Source organism: Chrysemys picta, chromosome 6 (genome assembly GCF_011386835.1).
Source record: "Chrysemys picta bellii isolate R12L10 chromosome 6, ASM1138683v2, whole genome shotgun sequence".
In the NCBI taxonomy this organism is placed as follows: Eukaryota; Metazoa; Chordata; order Testudines; family Emydidae; genus Chrysemys; species Chrysemys picta.
In genome coordinates this window covers 61,218,002-61,244,634 of record NC_088796.1, presented here as the reverse complement: position 1 = coordinate 61,244,634, position 26,633 = coordinate 61,218,002, and the positions used below count along the sequence as shown (strand labels likewise).

At 40.2% G+C, this 26,633-nt stretch overlaps 1 protein-coding gene across 6 annotated transcripts in view; it reads right to left on the bottom strand.

Moving 5' to 3' along the window:
* Window positions 1-26,633, bottom strand: part of LOC101949263 (uncharacterized) — a 155,267-nt gene that overhangs the window by 19,174 nt on the left and 109,460 nt on the right. For 5 of the 6 annotated variants that reach the window (XM_042840403.2, XM_005284051.5, XM_024109785.3 and 2 more), the window contains one exon: window positions 13,311-13,469. The exons of the other annotated variant lie outside the window; for it this stretch is intronic. In XM_042840403.2, the coding sequence (XP_042696337.2) occupies window positions 13,311-13,469 (159 nt within the window). The remainder of the gene's footprint in view (window positions 1-13,310; window positions 13,470-26,633) is intronic. 6 annotated transcript variants of the gene reach the window in all.

Sequence of the window (26,633 nt, the reverse complement as noted above, 5' to 3'; positions counted from 1 at the left end):
TCCAAAATAGTCCAGTCTTAGACCTTAGATCAAACATTTCCAAGACTAGTAAGCTGTACTGGAAGAAAAATGCAGAGCAGAACTACAGGAAACCCAAGGAAGTTGTCATCAACATAATGTAACAACTGTCATATCCAAATGTTAGTCAGGTAACAGAGTAGTGCCTAGAAATGCAATGAGTAATATCCTGGACCCACTGAAGTCAATAGTAAAACTCCCATTAACTTCAATGGGGCTTCTATATTCCTAGTAACTGAAATGACAGTCTGCAAAATGCTTTCTCAACACAATGGCCTTTCTGTGGGCTCCTCTTCATGAATGATATGGCTGTCTGAACAGTTATGAAGACTTACATTAACTTCATCAAAAATAAAGAAGCAAAAACCTGTAACTAGTAATGTCCTAATTGGTCTCTTTGGCAGGCCTGATAATATGAAACTCTCATATAATGAGAGTAACCCTCTTATCCATCCTGATAGCATTAGACCTCTTTGGATTGGAAAATCCAACAAAACAGAAACCCAAAACTGAACTATATTCTAGGCTTGGAGAACCTGATGTCCATCTTTCAAAATGTACCATATGAACTGATATTGCCAGTGAGCCTGGGTAGAGATAGGAGACAGGAAAAACTACCTACACTTAGTTGTCAAATGCTTCTAATCACAGCTAATTAAAATTTGAACAAACAGCTCTTTCCTGAGCACCTAGCACTTAGTAATGGTAAAGTAGAGAAGGACCTGATATAGCATAACTTTCCCAACAGGGTTACCTAAGAGAGAGAGATTTAGCCTTTACTCTTTCCCCCCCATTCTTTGGTTCTGACATTCTTACAGTGACTACAGTCCTATGCCATATGGAGACCAGGCCTATCATGACAACATGATCAGTGGATGATGCTTAAAAGAAAGTGACTCTTAAAGGAGTAAGACCTATGGACAATTGGACTCTCATTCTCAGACTCCAAATACAGATCTAAAATCACTTCGCTGAAGTGATGCTCAAGAAAGGACTGAGTGCTTTCAGGGAACCTTGTTTTGAAAACTGGACCGTTGTTGATGGTTCTTGATTCTTTTATGGTTTTCATGGTCTTTGAAACAGACAAGATTGTATGAACAAACGAAATTATTGGAAGAACCTGGTAAAGATCTTCTATGGACAACCTAAGTTCCCCACGACCTGAGAGAAGACTGAATTTGGATGGGGGACAGCGTCATTCATTTGGTTCATCTTAGCACTATATGCAATGAGAATGTGCATAATTTCTTTTTTTTACGTAATTTTTATTTTATGTTCTAGTTTATGGGCCTAACCAGTTAGTACTGCCTTCATACTCTAGGGTTTGGCATTCCTTGAAGTGTAATAAGTTATTCTCATTGGTCTATAGCTTAGAGCCTGACATTTTCTTTGCTCGTTTCCATCCCTGTAAGAAAGTGGAAAATTCATCCAACAACTAGATCTCCTGCTCTGCTCCAGTCTTCCAGCCTGACCTCTGCCAAGATGATGGGCCTTTATCCATCAGAGCAAACTCCTACCTCAAAAGACAGCAGCCACAGCCACCCATCAACCGTTTAACTTCTTGATCAGCCTTTTATAAGTGGGAGACTGGAATAGCTGTGCTGAAAAAGCAGAGAACACAACTGTTTTCACCTTATCGTTCTTTGACTTACAGTTTTTGTGGCTATTGCATCCCATATTTCTATTACAATAGTCTGCCAATAAAATTCTTCATTAAAGCACATGGAGGATCTCCCTCACTTCCACTCCCCTTCTCTTAAATATAGGAAGTTTACATAAAGTTACCCCCAACCAATATTTCCATTAAACTTGAAAAAGTGGTTGATTTTAGGATCACATTGTGAGTGTGTAAGCACTGCCCATTACCTTACCTGCCTCATCTTCCCACCTCCAAACAGTTTGCTGGTTCCCTTTTCCCCATTTGCGGGACATAAGAACGACCATATTGGGTCAGAACAAAGGTCCATCGAACCCTGTATCTTGTCTTCCGACAGCTACCAATGCCTGGTGCACCAGAGGGAATGAACAGAACACGTAATCATCAAGTGATCCATCCCCTGTCACCCATTCCCAGCTTCTGCCAAACAGAGGGCAGGGACACCATCCCTGCCATCCTGGCTAATAGCCATTGATGGACCTATCCTCCATAAATTTATCCAGATTTTTTTTAAACCCTATTATAGTCTTGGCCTTCACAACATCCTCTGGCAAAGAGTTCCACAGGTTGACTGTGCATTGTGTGAAGAAATACTTCCTTTTGTTTGTTTTAAACCTGTTGCCTATTAACTATCTGCATTCCCAAGATAGATCTTTAGGAGATAACGTATAAGATAGGAATGGTGTGAAAATATCTTTGATGTTAGGTTCAAGAGTGACCTAAAGATGCTGCATAGCTATCCCAAATTAACTGCGGTTTAGAACACTGATGTTGGGAAAGGAATCTTTGTGACATGATAAGTGGCATTACAAAGACCTGAGAAGACCATAATTTAATTGTTCTGAAAGTTCCATTTTACTGAAAAGTTTTATCCATTTTTGTTTTGTTTTTAAGACTGGTCTGGTCTCAAAGGTTGAATAAACTGTTATTATGGATGCCAGTTTGGTTACTGAAATTACAACTAAAACTGCAAGAGGAGAGATGTGGGGACATAACCTAAATTTACTTTTATTCAGTTAATATGCAAATATTCTCTTCTTTCTTCATCTTTACCTTATTGTCAACATTTAAATTTGGTTGGCCCTACCTCTGCACAGAAAACTGTGTTAGTGGAAGATCTGAATGACATGCACTTTGAAAACTTATGTTGATTACTAAGGAGCTATATCTTGAAAGAAAACATTTGTCTTTAATCAAGAAAAATATTTATCTTTTGGAACAATTTCAATTTCCAGCCCTGAAGAATCCCAATCTTACTCTTCAGGGAGGCCAGATTGAGAGACTGTTGCATACAAGAGAGATCCAGTAAACCTGCCAAACATCTGGTGAAGAGACCCAGAGGAATACTAGGCCAGATCAAGAAATGTCCTGCTAGTTCGCTGATGAGACAGAGATAACTTAAACAACTGATTGAGAGACAAAGATGTAAGAAGACAAGACCATAACCAGAGGCCAATTACTTAGGAATAGGGAGACACCAGTTCCACTTGGAACAACAGCATCCACAAATCTATGTCCGAAACATGCCTGAATGTATTATGGGAGAAAATGGCTCCTTTATTAAAATCCTTTGCAAAAGTGTTTGGTGTTTTCTAATGAAGGATTTACAAATGAATTACTAGGCATATTCTTAATAAACCTTGTTAAAACAATTTCATGGGTTATTTTAATTTGCCAAAGAAAAATCCCTGCAAACATGAGCCAATAGAAATTTTCCAAATTTTGATTTTTCTGATAAAAAACAGATGACATACTATAGAGCCAGCCAGAATTTTTCAAAATTCTGACAAAAAGAGACTTTTTTGCCATAATTGTTCCTCTTTTCTGACCACCCGCTAAAATCTGATGTACAAAATGAAAACTTTTGTCTCGCTGTTTTATAAAGTATTTGTAACGTCTACACATACTCAGCTGAATACTTACTACTACTACTACTGTTTTCTTGTGTTTATATTTAACAGAACATATAAAAGCCCTTATTTGTACTCATTGCGTCTTAGCTAAAAAACATTGGCTCAGGAGCACAGCTTTTTTTTTAAAGAGTAAAATAGCAACTGAAGCTGAAATGGGAATGTGCATTTGAAATTTCAGATGTTTTTCTGATTAACCTTTTCCCCTTTCTTTCTTTTGTATATTAACCAATAAATATGATCCCTCTAACATTCTTGTTACCATCTGTGCCTGATTTATGGTTTATAGTCTTCCCTCTGTTCTAGGCTGTACAGGAGAGCAAAGGAGAAGAATAAGGGATGGAAAGGCCTCTGAAGCCATGGAAGGCTGGGTAGCTAAACTAATTATAGATACTTCCCTCTTCCCCAGGACCCAGTATAAGCTCCGCCTTGAGATCATTAAGCAGATGCTGAATCCACAGACTGGGATGGACTTAAACCTGTTCTGTTCAGTGTTCTGTCCTCAATAGTAACTAATTTCCAAACAGAAATTTATTAATTTGTTAGTACTGCTAGAAACAGCACTAAATCACTTTTGTTGCTTTCCCCCACCTTAGAGAGGGAGCTAATCTGCAGACATTAGGAGATGAGGGATGGGTGGGGTGAGGGTAGACAGTGATATCCCAACTCCTAAAGGATTGCTGCCATGAAGAAAAAGGTTTGGCATTGTCATGGAGGAACCAGTCCTCTTTATAAATGTATCTACACAGCTAAAGGGTCATTTTCTCTGTCTCCTCCATAATGCCACAAACCCCTCTCCATGATGAGGAAAACGTGTCAGTTCTCTTGTAGGGTTGCCACCCATCCAGGTTTTCCCAGGATGATCCCTTTTTTAGGTAGCTGTCCCGAGAAATCTGTAAGGGTGCTCAGTAGATACTGTTAGCTCTCCACTTTTGTGGGCTGAGGATCATCCAGGATATCCCTTTGGGGGGGGGTACTTCATAGGTGGCAACCCTACTCAAACGCCACTGAGACTCGAGATTTTATTTTCCAACCTCAGGTTTCTGGAGAGTGAACAAACGTATGTGATTCCCTGTGGGGTTACCTAGAGAATAAGTTAATAAAACCCAAGAGCCATATTATTGAACTCTTAGGAGGTATAGCAGAGCTTTTATATCTTATATTCACCACAAAGAATTCCTCCAACCCATTGCAGTAACCCCACTTGACCTCCTCTGGGATGCTCCTCTGCACCATGTCATCAGAGCAGGACTCAACCCCTGCCTACAACCTTTCCCTAATACTGCACCAGTGCCCTGCATTTGCCCCATGCACCTTCTTAGGCCTTCCCAGCCTCCTACAATGTCCACTTCATACATTCTCTTCCTGCCTTTCCTAGAGCCCTTCCTCCTACTCCCATTCCATGACTGGAAAGCATGACTCTGTGCCATAGAGTTTCCAACCCTGTCTTTGCCCCTCCCCCTTTATGCACATACAACTCTGCCCAGAGTGCTTCTATGCTGTGGCACAACACATGAGGAGTCAGGACTGAGGCATTTCTCAGCCTGGTCCAAAATCAGGCAAAACAGTAAAGAATGGCTTTCATCTACCTGGTGTAAAACCAAACACTTCTTTACTAAGAAAGCCTGTGTACCTCTTGTAAGCAGTATAGCAACTGGCTTTTTCTGGGAAGGCAGGATGGTCAATTTCCCAGTTCTTCCTGGGCCCCTCCTGACCCTATTTTTCCCGAGATTGGGAGGGGAGAGAGAGAGAGAGCTCTTTTGTCGCCTCCTCTTTCTAGCTCTGCTCTAATGAAACACATTGTTAGGGCCATCCCTGACTACCTTAAAGTGTAAACTATGTACATCTCCATCAGAAGCTCTGTTAATATATTCACAATTTCTCCACTAACCCACTCTCTCTCACAAAACACAACAATAAATTAAACCGCACTCCTCCCTAGTAAAGTCAACAGCACAAATGTGAAATTTTGGAGTGTTTAGTCTAAACCATTTTGGAGTTTTGAGGAGCCAAAAATAGATTTAAAAAAAAAATAACATTAAGAAGTTATGTCTTGATTTTTTCCAAATGTCAGAAAAATATCACTGTGGGATGCAATGTGGCATGGGAAGTTTCTGGGGAGCATATTTCTTTTGGGGGATGATGACCGGGAGAGGAGGCTGCTTAATAATCAGGCCTAAAGTGAAAAGTTGGCTCCATCCTTTACTCTGGAGTGGCTACCACTCTCACAACTCTAAAACTGCTTTTCCAACAGTGTCATATTAAGTGAATATACATGAACCACCCAAAAGGAATTTTATATGCAATACATTTCAGTTTGAGACACTGTTCAAAACATCAAACCCAAGTGTTTCTGGAGAGTTGTACATCTGGATTGTTATTTTTTCCTACTGTTTCTTGTTAGTAATAGAGTATTCTGTTACATAATTCAATGTCAAAATATTGAATATTTTATTATTATTTATATAGGATCATAAATAATAAAGGCAATAATAATTGCTGGGGAGGTTGACTAGGAGGTGGAATCTCCATCATTGGAGATTTTTAAGAGCAGATTAGACAAACACCTGTCAGGAATGCTCTAGATAATTAGTCCTGCCTGGAGTGCAGGGGACTGGACTAGATGACCTCTTGAGGTCCCTTCCAGTTCTATGATTCTATAAGCATAGTGGCACTGAACACAAGCAGGCCAAATAATAAAGTTCATCCCCCACATAGTTTGTAATCTAAAGGAATGGGCAGATCCAACATAGAAATGAGATGTAGTCCTCATAGTCCAAATATCTTGCTACTTATTTTTATCATGTTTTTATTGTGAGGAAGGTGGGGAATGTGCATATCTGGCATCTGAGTATAACTCCCACTCTTCTAGAAATGTGCTCCAGACATGCTCCTATACAATGCTAATCTAACTCTCCTCCATATACTGAGGCATCAATTATACCACATCCCCATATAACACGAGTCCAAGGACTAGGATCTGATCAGGTTTGTTTTGGCATTCAGAAATACCGATCGGATGCGTTCATGAGAAAGTGTATGTAGTTTTCTTCCTACAGTAAAATCATTCTTGTAACAAATGATTTCAGCAAAACACGTTTTGCAATAACTGGTTTAAGAACAAAGAATATGAAATAATCTTTTTAAATGTTTTGAATTACACATTTAGACCTCAGGTCAGGACAGCATCCCCATTTAGGGAAGGTGCCTAACTTTAAGCACATGCAAATGTTAAGCATGCGCTTAAATGCTTCCCTGAACTGGAACCTAAATCAATACAACCGACTGTTCTGAGGCCAAGAAAAGGTGGATGAGGTAATGTATTTTATTGGACTACCTTCTGTGGGTGAGAAAGACAAGCTTTTGAAAGCAACAGAAGTTGGTCCAATAACAGATATCACCTCACCCACCAGGGCTCTCTAATAGACTCATAGACTTTAAGGTCAGAAGGGACCATTATGATCATCTAGTCTGACCTCCTGCACAACGCAGGACACAGACTCTCACCCACCCACTCCTGTAACAAACCCCTAACCTATGCCTGAGTTACTGAAGTCCTCAAATCGTGGTTTAAAGATCTCAAGGTGCAGAGAATCCTCCAGCAAGTGACCCGTGCCCCACGCTGCAGAGGAAGGCGAAAAACCTCCAGGTCCTCTGCCAATCTGCCCTGGAGGAAATTCCTTCCCAACCCCAAATATCGCAATCAGTTAAACCCTGAGCATGTGGGCAAGACTCACCAGCCAGCACCCAGGAAAGAATTCTCTGTAGTAACTTGGATCCCACCCCATCTAACATCCCATCACAGACCATTGGGCATATTTACCTGCTAATAATCAAAGATTAATTAATTGCCAAAATTAGGCTATCCCATCATATCATCCCCTCCATAAACTTATCAAGCTCAGTCTTGAAGCCAGATATGTCTTTTGCCCCCATTACTCCCCTTGGAAGGCTGTTCCAGAACTTCACTCCTCTAATGGTTAGAAACCTTCGTCTAATTTCAAGTCTAAACTTCCTAATGTCCAGTTTATATCCATTTGTTCTTGTGTCCACAATGGTACTAAGCTTAAATAATTCCTCTCCCTCCCTGATATTTATCCCTCTGATATATTTATAAAGAGCAATCATATCTCCCCTCAGCCTTCTTTTGGTTAGGCTAAACAAGCCAAGCTCTTTGAGTCTCCTTTCATAAGACCGGTTTTCCATTCCTCAGATCATCCTAGTAGCCCTTCTCTGTACTTGTTCCAGTTTGAATTCATCCTTCTTAAAGAGGGAGACCAGAACTGCACACAATATTCCAGAAAAGGTCTCACCAGTGCCATGTATAACAGTAGTATCCTGGGACCAACACAGATACAACATTGCATACAACAATGTGCTGAGGCTGTACAGTTTCATAAGAAATTTAGTTAATCCTCTTAATGGAGGCCAAATGATTAGAATTGGCTACAGTTACCAATCAAAAGAAAGATGTTTTTCTCCAAAGTTAAAAATGTAAATGGCGTTGAAGCAATACCAAATTCAGACTTTAGTCCCTGTTGAATCTCAGACTTCTAATCCTTTCATACTATGGAAGTGCTTCATTGAACTCATAGACTCATAGACTCATAGACTTTAAGGTCAGAAGGGACCATTATGATCATCTGGTCTGACCCCCTGCATGCTGCAGGCCATAAAACCGTTCCTACCCCTTCCCTGGACTCTGCTGTTGAAGTCCCCAATCCTGTTTTTAGTTATTTCAATCGGCAGAGACCCTCCTGCTAGTGATCCCTGCCCCATGCTGCGGAGGAAGGCGAAAAACCTCCAGAGGCTCAGCCAATCTGCCCTGGAGGAAAATTCCTTCCCGACCCCAAATATGGCGATCAGTAAGACCCCGAGCATATAGGCAAGAGTCTCCAGCCCGACCCCTGTTAGCCATTATACTATTTACCTACCATTGCTTGGCTTTCCTTGACTACTATGTTTTACCATTAAACCATTCCCTCCATAAACTTATCTAACTTAATCTTAAAACCAGACAGGTCCGTCGCCCCCATCGTTTCCCTCGGTAGGCCGTTCCAATATTTCACCCCTCTGACGGTCAGAAACCTTCGTCTAATTTCAAGTCTGAACTTCCCCACAGCCAGTTTATATCCATTCGTTCTTGTATCCACGTTAGTACTAAGCTGGAATAATTCTTCTCCCTCCCTTGTATTAATCCCTCTAATATATTTAAAGATAGCAATCATATCCCCCCTCAGCCTTCGCTTTGTCAGACTAAACAACCCAAGCTCCTCTAGTCTCCTTTCGTACGACAGGTTTTCCATTCCTCTGATCATCCTAGTGGCCCTTCTTTGCACCCGTTCCAGTTTGAGTTCATCTTTTTTAAACATGGGAGACCAGAACTGCACACAGTACTCCAAATGAGGTCTCACCAGCGCCTTGTACAACGGAAGCAGGACCTCCTTATCCCTACTAGATATACCTCGCCTAATGCATCCCAAGACAGCATTGGCTTTTTTCACCGCCACGTCACATTGTCGACTCATAGTCATCCTGCAGTCTACAAGAACCCCTAGGTCCTTCTCCTCTTCCGTTACTTCTAACCAATGCGTCCCCATCTTGTAACTAAAATTGTTATTAGTCATCCCCAAATGCATCACCTTACACTTTTCACTATTAAATTTCATCCTATTTCTGATACTCCAATTCACAAGCTCATTCAAGTCTCCCTGCAGGATATCCCTATCCTCCTCCGAATTTACAACGCCTCCCACCTTCGTATCATCCGCAAACTTTATCAGCCCACTCCTGCAATCGGTTCCGAGGTCAGTTATAAATAGATTAAATAAAATGGGTCCCAAAACCGAACCTTGAGGCACTCCACTAGTAACCTCCCTCCAACCTGACAGTTCACCCTTTAATACAACCCGCTGCATTCTCCCCATTAACCAATTCCTTATCCACCTCTGGATTTTCATATCGATCCCCATGTTTTTCAGTTTAACTAATAATTCCTCATGGGGTACAGTATCAAACGCTTTACTGAAATCCAGGTATATTAGGTCCACCGCATTTCCCTTATCTAATAAATCCGTTACTTTCTCAAAGAAGGAGATCAGATTCGTTTGGCACGATCCCTTCGTAAAACCATGTTGTAATTTATCGCAATTGCCACTACCCTCCAGGTCCTCAACTAGTTTCTCTTTCAGAATTTTCTCTAACACCTTGCACACTACAGATGTTAAACTAACAGGCCTGTAGTTACCCGGATCACTTTTTTTCCCTTTCTTGAAAATAGGAACCACATTAGCTATTCTCCAGTCTAACGGGACCACCCCCGAGTTTACAGATTCATTAAATATTATCGCTAATGGGCCTGCTATTTCCCGTGCCAATTCCTTCAATATTCTCAGATGAAGATCGTCCGGTCCTCCCGACTTAGCCCCATTAAGGTGTTCAAGTTTTGTTTCTACCTCGGATACGGTAATCCCCCATCCTGAATGCCCCTCTGTAGTGGTGCTAGTATCCCTAATACCTTCATTGGCCTCATTAAACACCGATGCAAAATATTCATTAAGATATTGCGCCATGCCTAGATTGTCTTTAATCTCCTCTCCGTCAATAGTCTTCAGCGGTCCCACTTCTTCTTTCTTTGCTTTCTTCCTATTTAATTTCTTTACATATCTATTTTATTATAGCCCCTTCATGATTATCCACTTACTAAGGTCCAAAGAAAACATGAAATTAACATACAAACTGATTCCATTGCTTTTCTTGCAGACTAACTTACAATGTCTATTGCTGTGATTATACACTTGGCCAAACTATAGACTCCGCCACAAGGCCCGAATTCCACAAACACTTAAGTGTTAATTTTAAGCGTATAAGTAGTCCCAGTGAGCACACATGTTAAGTGTTTGCAGGATCAGGGCCTGAGTTTATACCAGTTCTGCCCTCCAGACATTGACTTGCTCCTTTGGGACTAATTGTTTTGTTTATACTTAGCAGATCACACAGTAGTATTCTGAGTTTTACTGCTACTTAACACATCATAAACTGACCATCAGTTTTTCAATTCTCTTTCACCACCTTCTTCATCTTAGGCTGATACCATATTTAGGGGAGTCGTGACAAATTTACTTCAAAGGCTTGAGAAGAATTCTCTGGGAATCAATAATGGATAGTTCTGGAGATGCCACTGTATTGGCAAGGTCACTAGGCAACCCAGCAAGCACAGCTGGGTCCAGTGAGCCACCTCAGATCGTTGTGCTTCCTGATTGTCCACAAGAGTCTGCAGTCTGCTACTTGAGCCTTGCAGCTCCTCAGTGTGTACCATGCCCGCAACTGTGCTTACCCTGCTCTCACTTCTGCTACCTATTCCAGTCCTTGCTCAAGTCCTGCTCCTGCTCCTGCTCCAACACCAGCCTCCCTACCCGTTCTGATTTCTGACTCCTAGTTCTGATCTTCTGGCTACATCCATGACTCTGACTCCAGCTTACTCTTCAGTTTAGACTTCAACTTCTGACTCCAGTCCTGACCTTGACCTGGCCCCTCAACCCTGACTCTGGTTTTACCCTTGGACTAGTGCCTGCCCCCTGGATCTTCACTTGTCCTTACCCAAACTGCCACCACAACCACCAGGCAAGGTCCCGTTCCACTCACTAGATAGGCTGCCCAGGCCCCAGCAGCTTACATGTATGCTCCAAAATATTAAGAAACAAGAAGAGCTTCAACATTGCACTACTCAGTTATATGATCCATGACATAAATAATGTACTGAAAGAGCACCACTAGGGTGGATTATCAGAGAAGTCATTCATGCTATCTAGATACTGATCCATCCATAATGGTATAAATATAATAAATACTAATACTAATTATACAAGAAAGCTTCTGATATTAAAGATGAATATATTGATATAATTTTCATTATATTCTCTGGTAGGTTTCAAAATGACTTGATTGCTCTCACAAAAGAGCTACTGGGGAAAAAAGACTAGATTTAAAGCTAAGGAAACTGGAAAACATTTACACGTTTGCATCTTCCTCCTAAATCAAAACATTATGCAATTTTCTATACTTTGCTATGATATTGTGCCTTAGTAAATGTCCTTTGTTGTAATTTTGGAGTTATAAATAAATCCTTTGTTTTTTCAACCAATTGCTATCATGCAGCAATTCTTTGAAATCTACAAGCATTAAACATCAGAGATAAGTTAAGGCAGACATTGTCTTTTTCTATACTGCTTCTGCATCAATGTACGTAGAAGAATTAAATCCTTTATTAACATCCCCAAACCACAGCAATCATGAATAAGATTACAAACAATTCAGATTAAATGAATGAATACATAAAAATCTTAAAGATCTAGTTTCTCAGGCTGTTTTTGACTGTTGCATTGCCATTAATCTGGAATAATTTTTTGTTTTTGACTGCTATGGTGTAAATACAAGTATTATAACACTCCTCAAATATTGTTTTATACATTTCCTGTTCAACGTGTGCTCAAACATAGGTAACTTGTTTCTTTAATATTAAAGTAGAGTGGGAACTAACTAGTTGCAAGATAACTGATTATCATAACCTACAGTATGGAATTTCCACAGATCATTCACATAAAAGTCCAGACAGAAGCAGGGCTGTTTCTTCTTATGAGTTTGTACAGGACCTATAATAATGGCTCTGATCCTGACAGGGAGCCTCTAAACTCTATTATAGTATTATTATGAAAAAATAATATTGAAGATTAGTAGTGCTTACTGTTTAAACACTGCCTCATCAAACTCTTATGCTTCAGTGTTTGAATCCAGACCAAAACCGACTGTATATTATTCCAATCATAATATTAACAAGTCACAAGTTTAATTACTTAAAGCACTCTTAATGCTTCTCACAGAACTGCCATAAAATCTGATTAATTAGACAGGCTCTACTTTGATAAATCCATAAATTGACTGTGTAAATAACGGAGGGTCTCATTAATACCAGCTCTCATCAAATGTGAGGTTAAAAAGCTTTGGCAGACCAGGAAGACTGACATTCTGATGGTCTTAATTCTGAACAACTTGCTAATGTCTCATATTGTTAATTTCAGCTTTGCAAACATTAGACAATATGAAAAAATGGTAAAAATTGTAGTTATCTTTTCCCTCTTGTTACAGAGTTAGATTCAATCTTTTTCAAATATTTGAATTTGCTGTTTGTTGATATTTTTAATGTTAAACAGATTCAGAGGCTAAAAAATAAACATGCTCCACACGTGGTAACATTTATTTATGGGACAGCATTTTACTTCCCTTGATCAATGCAAAATAAAGCTTGGTATTAAAAATACTTGGTTCTATAGCTGTATATAACTTAGAAACACTTTTCTTTATCAGACAAGCTGTAAAAATGTTTTGATAAAGTATATTGACAATTCAACATAAAATAATTTATATTATACTGAAACATGATCTAGTATATATAAAAATACAGAAAGTACAAATGGGCCACATGTGGAAAAACAAAACAAAGAATCAGATTTTGGCTGGCCTAGAGCTAGGAGCCTTTTCTGATATGTTAAATCCCTGTACCAGTGCCTGTACTCTCTCTGCTTTACCACCACCACCCACTGCTACACCACCAGTCAGTGGAACAAAGTCAGCACAACAGGAGTGTCACTTGATTCAAAGCAATTAAAAAAAACTACATGTGCAGAAAAAAAATTAAAACTTCAGTAAACCCAACAATATTCCCTCACCTGTTGCATTGCCATTAATCTGGAATAATTACAAGCTTTCACCAGGGTTTCTGCAGCCCTTTTGGCCCGTTGCTGAGGGGCCCCCTTGGGAAATGCAGGCAATATTGCAAGTACATTCTCCACAGTGAATTCTTGGCTCAAGGAGTGCTCCAGTTTTACCTGTAAAACATTTGCAAATTCCAATGATACAAACCACCACTTTAATTAACAGTGTTTTTAGAATTCATTAAAGTTTCAACAAAACATGTGGAAAGAGAGTACATGCTGCAGGACTAAATAATTCAGTAACACGCAAGGCACCTACTGTACACACAGAATGAGTTTTAACTGCTGAGCTCTTTATACTATCTGCAGGAGACACCACTAATCCAAACAACTCTATTTAAACATTTCAGAGTGTAACACACTTTTAAAACATGGAAAGCAATAAACTTTCAAGATAAAAGACAAATAAAACAGAAAGTGTCTGCTCATTGGTTTGAAACCAGTCTGTCTCCATCTGATATATCAGCAGAAGGCTGAAGGTTAAAAGCCTCTTTTGTTGTTGTCTTGTGGTACTGTTAATATATGATTTACAAGATTATACAAAATTTGGTGTTAACACATAAATGTACATTTCTCTGGTACAGCAAAAGGGAGCATAAGCCTAATTCTACCAGTGATTCATGACAGAAATAGCATTTGTAAGCAAATACTGTTAGGGCTTGTCTTCACTACCCGCCTGGATCGGCGGGTAGAAATCAATCTCTCAGGGATCGAATTATCGCGTCTCGTTGGGATGCGACAATTGATCCTCAAATCGACGCGCGTACTCCACCAGCGCAGGTAGGACTAAGCGCCGTCGACGGGGGAGCCGCAGAGGTCGATTTGCCGCCATCCTCACAGCGGGATAAGTCGGCTCGGATACGTCGAATTCAGCTACGCGTCTTAAATCGATCCCCCCCCCCCACTGTAGACCTAGCCTTAGACTAAAACTTAGCTCACAAATGCTTTACTAGGTTACATCTTTTACAGTGACAGTTAATGGGATGCTTGGGCATGCACGTGAGCAGACCTGGAAGCCTTATTCTGCTTAGTGCAGAATGAGGAATAATCTATGAAGTGCATTCAAGCAGTGGGCACTTACTAAACCTGTGCAAAAGGCACTCTCCCTGTCCCGCCACTGGTCTCTAGGTAATAACCAGTGTGTTTGGGGGGAAGGAAAGCTATGGCTTGCCTATGCCCCCAACCCATTTCATTAGTGCAGCAAGCAGGGCTTCATCTCCCCTATCTGCCCTTGCACTCACAGCTGCATTATTACTATGATCTGTTCTGAAATACTGCCAGGCTCCAGATACTGTCTGCCATTGCAGCGCACCCTTGCAGTGGTAACCATAATTTGGCCCCAAGTATTTTGTGTGATGTGTGAAATTTATGGTATTTATAATAATTTGTGTCAACCTATAACCATGTGTAGGTTTACTTTTACACAGAACTGCAGAACTATAGGTAAATTATGCAGTGATGAAGACGCATATCACCACAAGAGAGTGTGTGGTTTGTTTTTAGTCCCTTTTCTAATCCTTCCTTTATTTATATATTTTAAAAATGAAGCTCTACAGCAACTTGTGGAAGAGTACAAAAAGCTTCTTTTTTAATTTTTTTAAACAAGGCTCACAAATCTTCAGAATATTTCACCCACAGTCCTTTTCAATGATCAAATGGTTGGTTACTTCTTTGTAAAGAGATAATCAAAGAAAGCTGCCAAAAACTGTCAGCATGTTAATGCTCCAATGGAATTGTGCTAAATTGCATGCCTTTTTTTTTTTTTTTTTTTTTGCAGACATTCCCACCACTCCATTCCTAGTTATGTATGTGTCCGTGTTCCATGGAGAATTATTTGGTCTAATTAAATATAGTTAAAAGAGCACTTAAAGAATATAAAAAAACAGACTCAAAAACAAACAAATGATGTTCAGCAGTGGAAACCACTACCTAATCTAGACAATTTTTTCTTCCAGCATAATCATCATCCTGGTGTAACAGACCCACACATGATTACAAAGTCCTAACAGTCTACTATAAGAACAAAAGGGTCATTTGGAACTAAATTTATTTTTTTTAAAAGAGCACAAAATATGCACCAGGACCCTACTGTGCTAGGCACTTTACAAACACAGAACAAAAAGACAGTCCCTTCCCCAAAGAGCTTCCAGTCAGTATTACAAATGTCACCCATATGCCCACGTTGTCACACACTCACTCTTGCTAGGTGAAACATCACTCATAGCAGGGTTGCAGCCAGTGAACAAGGTTCCCCCTTCACTTCCTTCTCCCAGCTACCAAACGCTACTCCTGGGCATTACCCCCAAAGATTCACTTTTCCCTCTGCTGGCTCCCTCATCCTCCACTCTGCATCTCAGTGCAGCACACTGGAGCAGGAAGCAAGAGGTGACCAGCAGTGCTGCTTCCTGCTCCTAAGCAGCAGCATTCCATCCTTGGAGGCACCTATGGCATGAGGCAGATAGGGCTACAGGGAATGTAATAAAGTTCAGGGAGAGAAAGGATGGAGGCAAAGTGAGAAGAGGGAGACTGGTCCATTGCAGGAAATAGGCCAACAAAAAAAGTGGCAGAGAAAGGGCCAAGGCTGGGATCTACATAAGGGGCTTAGGCATTGCAACACCTAACTTTTAGGCACCAAGAAAATCACTGGAACTACACTGGAAACCACAAAGTCTGAGTTAGGCACCTAGGCTCCTGTACAATGAATGGAGAGAAAGAGGTGCCTAAGAGCGAAATCCGCAAAAGCCAGCATGCCAGGGGTGGGGGGAGCCACCTAAACTAGCCAATGGGAGATGCCAACAACGGGTGTGACCTAAGCCTCACCCCCTCACGGAATTAGGTGCCTAAGTCTGAGCTGCAGGGAGTCACTTATTGCTGATTGTGATCGATAGCTGGAAATCCCTCTCCTGGAGCTTAGGTGCCTAAGCAGTTTCTTGTGGGAATTAGTTAATCGCCTGTCTCACTCCACACAAACAGCTGGAGAAGGAAGCAGCAGCACTCACCTTATAAATTTTTAGCCCAGTGGTTAGAGTACTCAACTGGGATGTGGGAGACCCAGGTTCCATTCCCCGCTGCCTGATAGGGAGAAAAGATTTAAACACGTGGTCTCCTACCTCTCAGGAGAGCGCTCTGGGCTATGGCATATTCTGATGTGGGGGTTCTCCCTCAATCTCTCCTGTGGAATCTGATTTGAATCTGAATCTCCCTAAGTCTCTCACCTCCTAGGTGGGTGCCCTAACCACCAGGCTATAGAGTCATTCTCAGTGTTCTCTCTCAGGAACTATGCCTACACAATAACTTATGTCGGCAAAACGTACGTCACTCAGGGGTCTGAATATTCCATCCCCCTGAGTGACATAAGTTATGCTGTCATAAGCGCTAGTGTGCACAGAGCTATGTTGGCAGGAGAGCTTCTCCCACCAACATAACTACCGCCGCTCGTTGATCATGGATTAATTACGTTGACTTGAGAGCTCTCTCCTGTCGGCATAAAGTGGCTACAGGAGAGTTCTTACAACAGTGCAGCTGCATCGGTACAGCTGTGGCACCATAAACTCTCTAGTGTAGACTTATCCAAGTACTAAGTACTTATCCAAACTGGAATAGCTTCAACAGGAGAGATTGAAGGAGATTCTCCCCCCACCCCCACCCCAACAGAATACCCCATAGCTCAATGGTTAGTGGGAAAGCTCTGTTCAAATCCCTTCTCCCAATCAGGCAGAGGCAGGAATTGAATCTGGGGTCTCTTACATCTCCAGCCATTGAGCTAAAAGAAGTTATAAGGTCATCTCCTCCTCTAGCCAGATTTTAATGGAACACAATCCAGTAGACAACCTCTGAGCTCAGCTACCAGTTCAGGCCCCACAAAGAAGACAGGCATTCACCTGCTTATCTTCCCCTGGCCTCTGGATTATGCTGGGGCTTAGGCAAGAGATAGGTATCCTGACACTTGCAATACATGTGCCAGAGACAGAAATGTAGGCATCTACGGGGACTTTTCCAGCACAAATTTAGGCACTGAGTGAGTTTAGGCCACAGCTGAGCTGGGGTTTTGTGGATCACAGTGGCACCTAAGACTGGGACTTAGGCACCTAAATCTGATCCCAAGTGAAAGACAGCACAGACAATGATGACCAAATAAAAAGAGATGGGGAGAGACTGGGACCGTGAGAAGGAAAGAGAGGAATGAAATGGGGGAGGATGTTATTGTGCTTAACACACAGGATTGGGTGTCAGGACTTTCAAATCCTATTCACAGCTGAGTCACTATATGACCATGGGAAGTCATGCCAGTTTTTGGTGCCTTACCCATTTGCAAAACATGGATAGCCCCCAGGTGATAGCACTTTATGGTCTTAGGGTAGAAGTATTACAATTCATTTATTATTGTTAGATGGGGAAAGGAAGGCTGACTTGTAAAAGGAGTTTCATTCAAACACTTTCATCCACAAAAATGTCACTTGATGAGGGACATAAAATTTGACAGCTGTGCCTGGTGTGAACCTGAGCAGTAGGAATAGAGCAGTATCTCTTTCTATTATGCTTTCAATGGAGTAAACAATGCTACTTAGAAGATTAATTAGGCTCAGGCATTGTAGGCAATTAATTAATCAAACAGTCCTAACTGCAGGTAATGAACAAATTCTGGAGTGGCAGTGTGAATATGGGTTTTCGGAGTGAAAGATTTCTTAGGAAAATGTATGAAAAGCCTCACCGGAAACATAAAACCAGTTTTTCTAGTTCACCTTGATCATTCATCAATAACCCCATATCTATTGCAGATGAACTATTTTTCCAAGATTTAAGCCTATTACCATAGTATTCTAATTATTTGTTCCCTGCTACAGAAATAGCACCAGAGGATTTCTTCTCTCTCCATTTCCATGAACACTTGTTCCAATTTCCTCAACACGCAGAAGAAAATTAGATTTTAATTACTTTGTCCCTCAAATATATAGTAATAACATCTGAAGCTCTAATGGTATAAGACAAATTAACAAATGTTAAATTCTTCATGGAGGATCACACTGTAAAATGTGTATATATATAATTTCATTCAGGAATTTTTCTAGAGAAGTTATTCCAATTTAGTTTTAGAACAAATATAATATTTATAAAGTGTTTTCTTTTCTGAATAACTATACTGCTTAACAATCATCTTATTTCTTAGGTATCTACCATCATAGAAGTTCTGTGCATCTTCAACAAGAAATACTGAAACAGATAATGTAAAAGACATAGGTAGGCAGAAAAGCAGTCTGCTTTGTTTAAGGGTTCCGAAATAAAGTTTTTTAAGCCTGATTTATAAAAGGTTAGTTCCATAGTCATTTTAAAGGTGAAGAAGAAAGGATACTCCAGTGATCCAGAACTACAGAGGCAAATATATCAAGGCTTCTGGCTCTAAATGTTATAGGTTTCATACTATGAGACTGTAGAGGATGAGTTGGTACTTTACATACAAAAACTACATTACAAGAACATTAAGGTTGCAAATTCAAGTATGCAACAGTTAGGAAATACAAGAATTATGTTTGCCTGTGCAACCTTAATTCAGTTATCTAGTGCATATGCATTATGATACAGTCTTTAACTACATGATCACATATTTTTTTCCACTTAGCACTTACCATTTTATTTGTTCAGCACAGAACTCAAATTGGACTTCAGTTGCAGCTACGCAGTGCTCAGCACTTCTGCAAATCCAACCCCAGAGTTTCAAGATGGGCATCCAGAAAATGGGGAACACACAATTAGTGACCAACTGTGAACATACTGGTTTAAGTGACTTGACCAGCATTAAATAGTAGCTTTTCTCCAGGGCAGTATTCAACTGTCTTAATAAGACCATCCCTTCTTTTTTCTGCAGTCCACTGGCTCCTCATTTTCCTGCATTCCGGTCAAGTAGCGCGCTCTTCTTTGCTGCCTGGGTCATTGGCAGGGGGAGCGCTGAGAGCACAGGAAAGATTTTCTGCTCTCAGTTCCTTTGCCTGGCACCACAGCAGCTTGTTGCAGCATGGAGGAGCAATTGCAGGGAATCTTCTACAGATGGAATCTTTGGGGAATTTAGCTGCCAAACTCTAACAAGTTTCTACCAAGCAGGTGCTAATTGAGATTTTCAAAAGGCTCATAACTTAGACAAATTTGGGTGGAGATTTTCATGGGGACAGCCAATGGCACATCCTTGACACCAGAGCAAACATCCCCCGCCGTCCCCCCGATCCCCTTTCCCCCACTCAGCCAAATGTGAAGTTCCTGCTGTTTGGTAAAGTTATAAGAAATTGAAAACAGGGTCTTTTTATGGAAATTGTCATGCAAGCTTAAGTATAGGCATCACTACCCATGTTTCCTGAAATGTATTTGGGAGCCAAAGCCCAGTAAACTTTCTGGGACTCTATCTTATTTCCTAATTGAGTTTCAATGAGAGGTAGTTTTATTTCTAAAATGGCTTACATAATGCCTAAAAAATATTATTATTATTCAGAATTTATGCAAAATAACTGCTCATTACCACTTAAACAAAAACAATAGTATTTAGCATTGATTACGATTAATAACCCTGAAATAGATATTACAAACTGGGGAAGATATAGGCACTTAATTTCACAGTCACTGGAATTTTACTGTTTAGTATTTGAGCATTTTTCTTTCATAAAGATTAGTTTATTCCATGAACAGTGCACACCAAGTAAATATCCACTGTTTAATAGTAAAACCAGCTAGTTTAATAGTAAATACCAGAGCCAGTATTGGCATGCTAGTATTGTATTGTACAGTGGGATTTGACAATGAAGTTTTCACAGCCCAAAGTATAAAACAGAAAAAGAAAAAATGATCAAAGTCCTAACAGAACAGTTTATGATTAAACATTATTTAAACTTACGGTTTTTGTATTTAGAGTCTGAGGTTGCCATTTGTAAATTGGGCAATTATTACTCTATCTTGAAATTATTTTATACTATATTGAAATTGATAATTAGATGCACTGTCTCTTCACCTTGTAATCATTCTATTGTCAGCTGGTAATACTTTTGCCACAGAAAAACTACTAAGTATCTGAATCTTGTGCTGAATCCTTTTCAGTATTACGTGCTGTACAGTGTATGAGACTATATTTTAAAGATGATGTCAAGGCATTAGAAAGAGTGTAATTAACTGTCAGATTCCTAATAACTAAATTGCTTGTATGCTACATTTGAAGTTTATGACATTATACTGTGCAAGACTCTTTCTGAAAACATATGGAAAATAACACAGAGATTGCAGTAAGCTGAAAGGAAATAATTCCATCAAAGGGCTCTGATGTCATGACCCACAAAGACCAAAACTCCTTGAAATAATTAGTATAATGTAAATCACTGAAGCCATTGTTATTTTTTAATTATATGGGTGAAAACATTAATCTATTATAACATTTGTTCATGGTATAATTGCAATATTTTATGAGTGATTAAAACTACTAACATAGTAGTTATATGAGTAAAAGCAAAGACAATCTATGCTGTAAACTCTTTTGTTCAGGGCCCATACAAACACACAAGATGCTATGGTGTCTAGCATAATGATCCTTATAGGGGCTTTTGGGAGTTTATTTAAAGAATTGTAAAGAATAATCAGTTCTCAACCACTATTTAACAGAGTGCTTGAACTACAATTCCCAGGATACACCTTGTGAGTCAATAAAGCCATAATAGCCATCAGATGGATGATAGATTATGAATTTCAGATGCAAAAATGATGTTTTAAGGCTTTTAAAAGTAAGTACACTATCATAGTTATATTAAACAATGTCATTATATTGCCATGGGACAATCATGAGGATCTGTGATTTATCTAACTTGATTTCTCAGTCAACAAAGATACCATTCAAAGGCAATTCCAATCCAGTTTTGTAATTCCCAAGGTAAACTGAGCCCCCATGCATCATGCTGTCTCCTCCATGAAAGCAGAGGGCCCTGAAGGCAGCAGAATTGATGAGCAGTAGAACAGCAATGGAGGGTGAGGCTGAGGGTACAGACTTTTACATGCTTTAGAGCAGAGACTGTGGGGTCTCCATGCATCTCACTGTGCTTTCATGGGTGCTGAAGACAGGGAAAGACATTGCATGTGTAACACCAACAGACCCCGGTCATGGTTGGGTGGAATTGAACCTGGTACCTCTGGAGCTAAAAGGATGAGCCTCTACTGCATGAGCTAAAAGCCACATGGTTTTTAGCTCAGGCTATAGAGCAGACTCATTAATATCTCACTCTAAGTGATCTTGGTGCCACTAGATGGGACAGAACACCACACCAAGGAGGTGTGTGGGTTACACATGGATCACCTGGTAATCCCCGCTGTAAGGGGTGCACTGAAGCCACAAAGGATACTGTAGCCCTGAGCCTTTGGACCAGCTAAAATTACTTCTCTGCCTGCCTCCTCAGTGAAATAATGCATGAGCACATCACCTCTGTAGGCATATTGTCATGCAGATCTGATTTACCTGGGAAGGTCTTAAATGCTATAATGATGGATGCTATAGAAAACTCAAAAGTAGAGGGAAAGAAATCTAACGTAATCAAATGAATTACATTTTGAATCACTACTTTTTAGACCATCCGCCTATTGCTTAAATTTCCCCCACTCAAGACAAACAGGAGCCAGCAGCCCCATGTTATATAGTTATTCATTGCAGTGCAGAGAGTTTGGAGTGAGTGTGGTTTAAAGATGAGAGAAAGTCAAAGCTAACCTTTTCTCATAAAGCAACTAGGGCCATGTTTTGTCAACAAAACTTGTGTTGCTCAGGGGTGTGAAAAAACATACACTGGTGAAACTGATATCACTGCGGGGTAAGTGGTAGAGTGCACAGCGCTATGTTGGCAGGAGAGTTTCTCCCACTGGCATAACTACCGCTGCTCCTTGGGGGTGGTTTAATTATGTCCACAGGACAGCTCTCTCCCATCAGCATAGAGCGGCTACGTGAGAGAACTTACAACGGCACACCTGCATTGGTACAGCTGTATTGCTGTAAGCTCTCTAGTGTAGACATAGCCTAAAACATGAGCATCTCCACTAATCGTAAAAAATAATCAGCTCCACTCTCTTTATCCTCTTTCCTTCAAGCCATCTGTTCCCTCCATCCTTGGCTAAGTGATTCCCAACTCACCATGCTTTCCCACTCCTACACCTCGTGAACATTCCTCACAGCAGGTAGGTTATAATGTAGCCTCAGGCTGACTGATTTGGTGTGGAGTGGATCTCTTCTATTGCTTCACTAGGTAGGGTCAAGTTGAAGAATGGATTTTCTTAGTTCTTGAAGTGGGTGGTGTGTGTCGCCTGATTGCTAGCAATCTCATTTAGGTAGGAGGATGGGTCATATTGGGGAGCAGGTCTTTTATGGCTAGGGTTTAGGGACTAAGTGATGTGACCATTGGACACTAGTGCAGGAGCTCCTCTTGCAACAGCTGCCATAACTACACCAGGCATTGAGAAGAATGTTTTTTTAGTTAAGCCACTGGTTCAGCATTCTATTACAGACTCTATTACAGACTTCCTGTGTGCCCCAGGGCAAGTTACTTAACCTTTCAGCTCCTCATCTGTAAAATGGAAATAAAAGTACTTCCTTACCTCACAGGGTTGTTTTGAGGATAAATTACTTAAGTGACTACGGCTGTCAGATACTATGGTTATGAGTGTGACAGTAAAGCTTATAAATAAATATTCAAACCTATAAATGAATATTCACTCATGATGCAGCACATGCCTGAGTGAAAAGCCACTGCCTTAGTCATAGCTTCAAAAAAGGATGAAAATGAAAAATTTAATAAGCAGAGCTAGCTTTAGCATTATTAGTGAACCTGCAATTTTTTTTGACCACTGAACTGCATATTAACATTATTCCACAACTATACATGGGCAGAACCTGAATTTTTTGGAGAAGATAAGTTTCTTTAAGCTATAACCCAAAACGGCTTGTTGGGGGAGGGGGGGTCAGAAAGAGAAGTGGGGCTGAACATTAGGTTTCCTTCCCAGCCTCCTGCTGTAGAAGTAAAACCCAGATGCTTGTTCCTTTCAACCCCAGTGAACTGTTCCCATCTGTTTTCAAGCCTATCTTTGCAAGAGCTTTAAAAAAAAATGAAAAATGAGGTTCTCTTTCATGAGGCCAATGATTGCCTCTTTTAATAAGAGGCTTGCATAAACTGTCCACAAGGCTCACCAGTTCAGTGAGAATGTGGTATTTAGCTTTCCTCCCCACAGCCATCAGTTTTGTAGGAGTCTAAAGCTGCCTCCACTTTGAATTCATGAAAGACTATCCCTTTTTTCCAAAGAAGGATATTAGATGAAATAAAGTGTCATAGGCTCCTGAAGAGTTATGGAGGGACTGTAACACGTACTGGTTCAAGTTATACTCAATTATGTTGTGTAAAGTCAAAATAATTTCACCGACTTCAATGAACACACACACACACACACAAAACCACAGTCCAACCATCAAATCCTTCTTGTTAGTGCAACTTTTCATCCTCAGATTTTGTTTACACGGCAATCTTTACTTGTTTAAAAAGAAATATTTTTCTGTATGTTTGGACAGAAATGAAGACAAAATACTCACACATTCAATACCTGGTCTTGTCAATTTTGCAAATTCTTTACGGGATTAATGAAAGTTATATTTATGATAAAATTATGTGGTGCATGACAACATATCAAAGAATGAAAAACACATCTGACTATATTTGGGAAAACTTAAGGAATGATTTCAGCTATTCAAAGAACATTAAGTTTGCCTATTATCTTGATAACTCCCATATGGTTCTCATCTCTGTTGATTACAAGCATTTAGATTAACTATTTAGTTATATATCAATTAGATACAAATTAATTTGTTTGATCATGGCACAAATTAGTTGTTCAGTCTCACGGTGGAATTTTGACCCCACAATATCTAATGTTCCTTTGTCATGTCATCTGCTGAAAATGAATAATTGCCAAACCACTACAAAACTGTTAAATACAGGAGGAAAAATAGGTTATTCTGAAGAGAATATTACTATATAATGGTCCCACATGTCTAACCTCAATATAAGTACAGACTTTATTCAGAAGCTTTTATCTGAAAATTTAGATACTTTAACAAATAAGCTTGTTTAAGTTTGTCAAAACTGAGAAAAATACCAAAACAAAAACAAACAAATCATTTCCTTGTTGAGGTGTCAGCATTTTGCAGATATTGGGCTCTAGTCTGATATAGGCCTAGATCATTGGTTACAACTGAAAAACACACAGAAAAATTCAGACGTGGATAAGGGGGGGGGGTCTCTGCAAAGGTGGCTAAAATCCACTTTTATGCTCCTCTGATCCTGGCCTGATGCTGGTATCCCAGCATGATCTAGAACAGACTTAATTTAGCAGGCAGCCAAGGACACGTGAAGCCAGTGGAAGCCCTAGGCTCTTCCGCCACCACACCCACACACCCTATCTATGCATACTATAGGGAAGGGGTGGTGGTCTATGAAGTGAACTTCCATGGCCAGCTAAGTCAACTTCAGGACAAGTGTGGGATCAATGCTAAGTGGCCACTCTACAGCACAGGATCTGTCCCATGGGTCTTTTCCTATAAAAGTATGATAAATGCAAATTAAAAACAGTTCATTTTGAAAATTAAGTAGGACATTTACAAACACATCCTCGTTTCACATTTCATTTTTTAGGAAATAAACGATGCTATTATCCTGATACATTTAGCAATGTGAGGCCAGGCCAGTTATCCATATACATATAAAGAAAACTAGTTATACTTCAACTACCTGAAGGGGGGTTCCAAAGAGGATGGAGTGTGGGGATGTATCATCCCTACACCAACCTAATGAAAAGTTCCATGAGGAGGTAAGGGTCACGATGGGACACTTGCCAGGCAACAGTTCATGGCCTTATGTAAGGCCCCCTGGTGGTCTAGGGATTATATAAGATGAGGTAAACAAGGTAATAAATCATGGCCTTATGTAAGGAACGGTTGAACCAATCAGTGTGGGGCTATACATGTGATAAACACATGATTCTCCTTCTTGTCCAATCGGTAGATGTGTGATTATAGCCTAATTGTGTTATGTAATGCTAAGAAAAACTATAAAAGAAAGCTTGTAATAAACAGAATTGGATTCAGCTTGCAACCACATTGGTCGTGTGCTTTATCCGCTCCGCATGGGACCCCACAATGGAGCTCGGCTGTTCTCAGTGGTGGCAGATGACAGAACAAGGAGGAATGGTCTGAAGTTGCGGTGGGAGAGGTTTAGGTTGGATATTAGGAAACACTATTTCACTAGGAGGGTGGTGAAGCACTGGAATGCGTTACCTAGGGAGGTGGTGGAATCTCCTTCCTTGAAAGTTTTTAAGGCCCGGCTTGACAAAGCCCTGTCTGGGATGATTTAGTTGGGAATTGGTCCTGCTTTGAGCAGGGGGTTGGACTAGATGACCTCCTGAGGTCCCTTCCAACCCTGATATTCTATGATTCTATGACTTTGGATAGATCAGGAAAATTGAAAGTGGTGCATTAGACAGTCTAATGGCTTCCATATAAATATCAGTCAGCTAACTTGAGAAGATGTGTGATTAAAACTGATTACTAGAAATCTTTGAATATTACCAAATAAAATAATAATGCAGGATAGATCTGGTAGTAAACATAATTGTGTACATTTTGCAGTGTGGATTGTTAGAGAGCTTATTCTTTCCCTCTCCCACTTCCCTGGACCTTCTGACATGAAGAAGAGAGCAACAATACCCGAATTCCGAAGGTGCAAACAATTTGATGTTTATTGGGGTGAACTTCCAGCAAGCTTAAATCCAAGTTCCTTTTTCCTTATTTTCGAATCCCAATTTACTTCCTGTTTGCCCCTAATTTATATAGTAATATTCTTAGCTATACCTTAATCAATCATTCTACTAAAATTTACCTAACCAATCCTAACATATTGTAACATGATTAGCTAACCAATTATATCCCATCACCTTAATTAGTTTACACCCAGCAGATTGCCTTATTTCAGTATGACTAAACAGGGCCTCAGACTGTCACAGTGAGAGAAGGCCCTTACACAGATTCTTTCTTTTATAGATCTATAACTAGCTAAATAATAAACATATACCCAAATTCTTAAAGTATAGGCCTTTACAGACAGGCTTGAATATCTATAGCCTAACATGGATGTCGCAACAGGTGCAATGGCTCAGCCTAACCACTTGAGTCCAAGCCCACCCGAGCCCCTGCATCCACACTTAGCTGGCTAGCCCGAGACACCACCCATG